This window comes from Kogia breviceps, chromosome 1 (genome assembly GCF_026419965.1).
Source record: "Kogia breviceps isolate mKogBre1 chromosome 1, mKogBre1 haplotype 1, whole genome shotgun sequence".
Lineage (NCBI taxonomy): Eukaryota > Metazoa > Chordata > Mammalia > Artiodactyla > Physeteridae > Kogia > Kogia breviceps.
In genome coordinates this window covers 92,759,128-92,766,817 of record NC_081310.1, presented here as the reverse complement: position 1 = coordinate 92,766,817, position 7,690 = coordinate 92,759,128, and the positions used below count along the sequence as shown (strand labels likewise).

The 7,690-nt window shown below is 40.3% G+C and overlaps 1 protein-coding gene across 2 annotated transcripts in view; it reads right to left on the bottom strand.

Moving 5' to 3' along the window:
* Nucleotides 1-957: 957 nt before the first annotated feature.
* RGS4 (regulator of G protein signaling 4) overlaps nucleotides 958-7,690 on the bottom strand; it is a 131,240-nt gene continuing 124,507 nt past the window's right edge. For both annotated transcript variants that reach the window (XM_059042406.2, XM_067040074.1), the window contains exons 3-6: nucleotides 4,936-5,040; nucleotides 4,565-4,626; nucleotides 3,861-4,027; nucleotides 958-3,448 (exon numbers count right to left, since the gene is read on the bottom strand). In XM_059042406.2, coding sequence (XP_058898389.1) covers nucleotides 3,209-3,448; nucleotides 3,861-4,027; nucleotides 4,565-4,626; nucleotides 4,936-5,040 — 574 coding nt within the window. In that variant the 3' untranslated portion in view covers nucleotides 958-3,208. The remainder of the gene's footprint in view (nucleotides 3,449-3,860; nucleotides 4,028-4,564; nucleotides 4,627-4,935; nucleotides 5,041-7,690) is intronic.

Sequence of the window (7,690 nt, the reverse complement as noted above, 5' to 3'; positions counted from 1 at the left end):
TTTGTCATCTTTTTGTTAATAGCCATTTTGACAGGTGAGAGGTGATATCTCATGGTTTTGATTTGCATCTCCATGATCACGAGTGATGTGGAGCATCTTTTCATCGGTCTGTTGGCCATCTGTATGTCTTCTTTGGAAAAATGTCTGTTTAGCTCCTCTGCCCATTATTTAACTGGGTTGTTTGTTTTTCAGATGTTGAGTTGTGTGAGCTGCAACAACACACTCTCTGTGAGAGTCTGACACAACTATAGTGTGTGAGAGACATGATAGTTTTGTGCATTTTGAGGTGGAGTTGTAGAGTTTCTTTTAAATATTTATGAAGAATTTGGATTTCTTTGTGTATTTTTCTCAGGAAATGGTCCATAGTTTTCATCAGATCCTTAAGAGGATCTGTTCCTCAAAATAGTTTAAGACACTCTGTTCCTAACATCTTGTAAACATGACAGAAGTGGGCGTCTCGTGACATAATAGACATAGTACCCATGACTGTGACTGTGAATGTTCTATGACATCTTTTCTAGGGAAAAGAATTTGCAAAAGGAAAAAGGATTCTGAGAAGTTTGGGCAGGGATCTATCTCTCCGCCATCTGTATCTCCCTTCCTCCTCCTCAGTTCCCCTACTGCCCCCGTCTTCTCTCACTCAAGCAGGTCATTGGAAGTAGAAGAAGCACTGCTCTGGAAGGTGAACCCTATCCCTTGAAAACTTACTAAGGACCTGCAGGTAACCCACCAAATCTGTTCAGCAAAGTCTCCGAAGACTGCCTTGGTTCTGTGACTAAAGGCAGACAGAGCAGTGACAGACACCAAAAAAATATACAATATTATTTTTCTGCTTTCTTTCCCAGAGCTGCCATGGGAGAGATAAAAACTGGGTCTGAATCATTTTCTATAATCACTCCACACCCTGCTATTTCTCATAACATGTCTCTGTGGATGATTAATGTGTTTACAAGCAGATAGTTTTTTACGAAGCATTTATTGACCCTTATTACTAAGATGCGTGTGTTTCACTGGAAGCATCTGCTCTGAGGCCTTTAAAGTACATGATGATAAAAATAGGCATGCATATGGAAGGAGTATTCTGTCCATGGACCACAAGCAGGTAAGCTCAGCATGCCAAATAGTGATGAAATAAGGGGGAAATACAATGGAAAAACACACTTGAGAAAAGTATTACATAAAATAATTTACTTCTCATCCAGAATGACTTTCCAGACCTATTGGTGAGACAGCAGTCTGTGAGTACAGATACAATCTGAAAGTCATGACAGTTCTAATAGGGCAAGACCAATAGAGTTACCACGTTTGGATCCTGGAGTTAACTAGAGACCAAGTATGGAACTGCATATAACGGAAAGAGGTGCTGATGAGGAACTCTGGGGACACTGAAAGCAAGACTGCCAGAGAGACAAAAAGGGTACAATTGAGGAAACCTATACATTTAATACAATGCGATTTGTATACACACACTCCGGTGTCTTCATTTTGCAGCCCAGTGTATTGAATAAAAAACCACAAAGGTGCCCATGCATGTAATTTATACTGGAAAAATCCTTTCAGTGTTCAGGTATGCATGTGTGTGCACTTCAAAGGCAGTAGTTTTAAAAGAATGAGAAGAAAATTACTTCCTGGCCATTCATTAATAATTCAGGTGATATCCTGCACCTCCATTTATAAAACGATACAGTAATAAAAACATTGTACAAAACATCATAAATAACATAAAGGAGACATTTTCAAGTATTTCATGTGCCTTGAGAAAAGTTCTAAACAGTAGTTCTAAAAATTGGTATCCCCTTTTCCTTTTTCTTTTTCTTTTTTTCTTTTCTCTCTCATTTCATCTCAGAACCTAGAAAGAAATGCCTTCAGTCTCTGTTAGTCCTGATGTTTGGGATGGAATGAACCAGATTCTTCCTTCAAAAGAGAAACTTATGAGGGCTTTTCAGTTTGTAAAAACATGTTCCCCCCTTATAAAATAGAATCTCTCCCCTGATGCTGGTTTATAAGGAATAGGCAAATAGCCTAGAGCCATTATGGGGAAACAAACAACGACAGTGAACTAAGGGGCCTCATCTGATGGCTAAAGTTCTCAGGGAAAAACAAAATGAGAAGAGCACCTTAATCAAGAGAGGAAAAAAGAGTAGGGGATAAGAATATTAACCTTTAAATCCTGTGCCCTTACTCAGCCAGCATCTTATAGTAGGTAGAGCTGGCGAGGCCCTACCTAAGTTTCTTCATTCTGTTCAAGCACCTCATCTCCAACTCCATACCAATCCTGCTGCCACTATTATGCACTAAGCACCCAACCAAGCAAGGAAGGGGAGGCCAGCAGCTCGGGGACTCAAAAGTGCCTTTAGTGATAACCAGCTAAAGACAGCCCTGTGTCAGGCAGGCATAAGATTCTTTATGTTTGCTCCTTAGAATACTGTCCAACTTGGAGGCTGTCGGTGGTTAAACTAAGCATGAAATCCCTGGGATGTTTCTCCAGCAAGACTCATGGAGTTTTACAGAATCAACATTCCACAGGTTAGCATTCCTTTCTTAGCTTGCAGGGCAGCTGGTTTAGTTTGCCCTGTTCAGTTGCAGAGTGAAAGACTGGGGATCAGAACACGCATGTATGTATGTACACACACTGTAGTTATGAGCACCTAGGGTCTTTCTTGCCATTCTTGCAAAAATATATATGTATGTATATATACATACATATATACAGAATGTGTGTTATGTACATATATACATGTATATATATACACACACACACAGACACACACACATGCACACACATATGTACATAAAATAGATCAACCTCATCTAAACATCTCGAGTTTGGAGAAAGTGCTGGTTAACAGAACACATGTGCCTGTGGATGTCACATGAAGCGTCCCAACCACCAACCAACAAACCTGAGGTCACGCTGTTGGCAGGAGAGAAAATCCAGACCCACAAGGCCATTATTTGGATACTTGCTCACATGACACTCTAAAAGAAATTTGGGAAAATTGGACTGGAATGAGGTCCTGCCCTGATGAACACCAAAACACCAAAACAAAATGTAGTTTTTGTGTGAGAGTCACTCACACATAGCCAGCAGCATGAACACTAGGCTACAATGTGAAGAAAGCACTGATGCTTAATACAAATCAATATTTGGCCTCAGGTTTTCCAGGCATAGAGTCTTGGCATTTCAGCCTCCACCACTGAGCAAGAATTAGGCACACTGGGGCACCAGGGAAGGACAGTCTGTAGAACTCTTGGCTCCTTTCTGCTTCTCTGATCCACAGCTGGAAAGGTTGGCCAAATCAAGATAGAATCGGGACTTGAGGAAGCGGCGGTATGAATCCTTTTCCATCAGGTTGAAAATCTTCTTCTGAGCCTCATCAAAGCAGGTTATCGTAGGCTCCAGCATGTTACGACTCGTCTCCTCCCTGGTACAAGAGTCCAGGTTTACCTAAGGGGCAGAGTCCAAGACTTCATTAGACATTTTACCCCATAAGGATGGGAGGCTGCATGCTTTGTACTAAGTGTGTACTCTCTATACCCCATAAGTGAAAAAAAGGACATTTGGCTCCACCCTGGCACATGTGAGAGAACATAAAATGTTCATCTGCTTCAGGGTGGGTAGGGCAATAACTTCAATGATTTCTCACAAACTTGGGATATTCCTCCAAAAAAAATTCATGACGGGAGATCATCTGAGTCATCTGGATGAAAGAGCTTTTTACTTAACTTATTTATTTGGGGTTGTCAAGATTGTTATAACCTGCTTCACTTAGATAACTCACGTCATCTAAGGATCCATGCCATTGAACGTCTAGAAAATTTCACTAGGATGCAGACAGTTCTTTGCCATGCAGACCTACCTCTTTGGTTGCCTGGACTGAGATGAATTCATTATAGATCTTTTTGGCCTTGGGACTTAGTTTCGAGGGTGATTTGATTTTCTTGTACTCTTCACAGCTGATCCAGAAGTCAATGTTCTCCTCACTGTATTCAGACTTCAAGAAAGCTTTGAAAGCTGCGAGTCCACCTGTGACAGAGGAGAAAGAACGACAGCTGTCATAACAGTGACTGCCTTGGTGGGCACTGTCTTGCAGATAAAGCTGGGGTGCTTGAGGGAACAAGGCATCTGTTCAAACAGTGCCCTATTTCCTCCTTTTGGGAGGTCACTGGAGGTCAGATGTTTGACGTCTTTTTCAAGAAAGTGTTATGTTTCTGAAATGCCTATGCCACCCTCAATTGCCAAAGTGAGTTTGGGAAAGAGAAACTGAGGTCGATTCTGCAAGAAATCTCAATATTTGGGGGTTTTCCTCTACCCTTTTTCTATGTGATGAAAGAGATGGTTTTCCACATGGATTGTGTATGAGCTTTCTATTGTATATCACAAAGCTCTAGGATATGGTGAAATTTTAAGCAGACTGATTTTCTTGAGTCTGAAATGCAGAAGAAATCCATGGCTTTCTGTTAGTCCTATGAGATCAGGCATAATATGAGATAACTTGTCTATCCAGTGTGCTTTATCTTCATCCCAGGGAGTGGAGGTTGGGGGAGAAGTTGTCATACTTACATTCATGACTAATCAGGTTTTCCAGTGATTCAGCCCATTTTTTGACTTCCTCTTGGCTCACCCTAGAAACATTACAGAGAAAGAATAGCCTGAATGCTAGGATACAAAATGGGGGCAAAACATTTAAGATCCTGAATAAAATCCAGAGATTTTATGTTCCATCATTACGCTGAGACCTGTCATTGAATAGGGCCATCTTTCCACTAGATGTATGGAAATTTCAAATGCAAGCATGATCTCCATGGAAATGGAGGCCATCGTGATTCAAATCTAGGTTAACTAGGGATATAACTTCCTTTTCTCCTTACAGAACATCTCTGTCATCAGATAGTTAATACACAGTGGCTCTTTGCCAAGTCCTTTTCTCTTACCTCTGACAAATCACCACTTTGTCCCTCTTGCTGTGGGAAGAGTTATGTTCACAGGAATCAGACTTCTGCAGCAGGAAACCGAGCCGATGTTTCATATCTTTTGCACTGCACAGAAGAGGGCAAGAAAAAAAAAAAAAAAAAAAAAAAAAGATTAATGATACTCAGCTCTCTTTAGAAGATACCCTAATGGTACAGTTCAAAGGGCTCATCACTAGTAAAGGGGCAGGGGTAGTTTATTTCGGATATAGGAGTTGAAGCTGGCATGAACTCTCAGGAAAACGAGATTCTGCTTCTGCCTATGACTTACTGCAAAACCTGGAGCACAGCCTCCTTCATCAGTTACTGAATTCTGACCCCAGTCTACCTGAGGAGCCACTTCTGTAAAACTGTCATTTTGACGAAAGGAACACTTAGGTATCTTCAGCAGAAACACATTCAAAACTTGACTATTCTCTGAGTAAGTCGTACGTGTTGGAGAGCAAGTAGGGAATGGTGAAATATAGCACTTGTTTGTTGTGCGCCACCTTCTGGAGGGTAGTTGCTACTTCCATCTGCCTCATTGCTAGCAGAGCAATGGAGAAGAACCTGAGGAAGTAAAGGTTTGTCCAATTCCAGCCTGGATGTGGTGAGCAAGTCACATTATGGAGGTGTGCAGCTCCAGCAGAGAGGAGTGGAAAATGAGGGGGTAAACACAAATGTTCAGGCTGAAACCTGAGCTCCTGCAGGCTTGCTTCAAAAGAAAGCAAGCTTTCCTGCTGTTGCTACTACTTTCCTTTTTAACATCTACACTATAAGGATATTTACACTATAAAGGACATTTGAGGCTTAAAAACAATAATAAGGAGAAGCAAGCAAGAGTCATCACTGAAGCTCGTGATTGTTTAATTGGAGCAGAGCTTCCAGATTATGGTCACTGTTTAATAGGTAGCTAGGGTACGGTAGGGCACGTGACTTACTCAGAAAGGAGGACCTTTTAATAGGCTTTGAGCTCAACCTCCTCACTTTTTGTTATTTATTCTTTTGTTTGGATCTCTTTTCTTATAAAAGCTGAGACATAGTTTTAAAAGAGAAATGTTGTTTTGAAGGAAATGAAAGACTAAATGAATGACTAGTTGTTACTGTTTAGAAGGAAGAAAATGCAGCCACAAGGATAAAAGGACATGTTAGGATGGCTACCGATATAATAATGCCTTATCTATGTGCATTTCTCCAGAAAGTTTAAAATCCATTATATTCTTGTGCTGCCTCTAAAACAGTATCTTCTTTCCCTCACAAGACTGTTCTCCCTCCTCTGTTTCCCCAAGTAGTCACGGGATACAAAATCTTCCTTAATGATAGCAAGATCTAATCATGAAGCCTGCAGTGATTCTAAGGTGATAATGTAAGTATATTGTGATTGGGTCAAAATAGAAATCATCTCATGTTTCCATATGCTAGGTCCAGCTGAGATCTGACAGTTATTGACCAATGCAGAATCTTTTCATGAAGACTTGAAAGTAATCTTAGCAAGTACATTACACTTGTCCTAATAACACAATACAACCATAGAAATAAAAACCAAGATGACTCCACTGACCTCTGAAGTAAGAAACCTAGATTTGATCTGCACTCTGCCACCCACCACCTACGTGACCTTGAGCATTTCGTGTTCCCTCTGGAGCCTCAGGCACCAATGTGAGAATGAAGGTGCTGGACAAGATGATTCACAGTTCGTTCACCAGTGAGGAAAGGGAAGAGCAGTTGACCCTGCTGATATAGAGTTTACCTCCCCAGGTTACCCTCTTAGCTCCTGGAAGTCAAAGCTCTAGAGCAATTACTCACCTGTCTCCTAAAATATTTACCAGAGCATAACCTTCTCCTGACACCCCTGTATTTTCTATGATTAATTTTATAGATGAATTAACTGAAGCTTGGATTGATATGCTCCATTTAGTTCAGGAAATTAATGGTGGAGGTCAGGGCCACTGTTTTCATAAGTACTCTCTGTCAGACCCTCCTGATTCATTTTAAAGTAGCCATGAAAGAATGAAAAAAAACACAGATTATTTTTTCATACTCCTGAATGAAAAGAGGTAAACTCCTTATGATTACACAAAAGACTGTGCTTTCTGAGATAATTCTGAATTGAAATTTAAGGTGACTTCACTTTAAGGTTTGCAGAGGAACAAGAGAGGGGGTGGTACATGTACAAATTGACTTTTTACTTTATAAGATTAAGTAATGGAATATGCACTGGTTTTGTATTTTTTCAACTAACTAATATATGAGCATTCTATGAAAGCATTTATTTATACCTTTTTTAAAAAGGCAAAGACATATGAGTAGCTGCATATCTTTAAGTTTTTTTTTTTTAAATCAAGAGACAGTACATTGACAAAACAATGTCTTTAAGATGAGATCATCCACAGAGCCCTTAGCTGATTTGTTATGATCAATACTTCTCAACCTCCAATCACATATGGCATTTCAAGAACTAGAGGTAGGGGCAGAGAGATAAGGGAGATCTAGTTTTGAAACTCTTATTTTATTGTAGCATTTGCTTATAAGGACACAGAGTGAAAGATACTGCAGCATCACACAGACAGCATAGTGCCTTTCTGGTGATGTAGCCAAACTTCATTCTGAGGTATCCTCCCCCAAACAAGATCTAGTATACAATCAGAAAGCCCAGACCCATGATTTTACATACCTCAGTCATATTCAAATAACAGTAACACAGGTAGAGACATTACAGACCACTGTACATAGTCCAAAA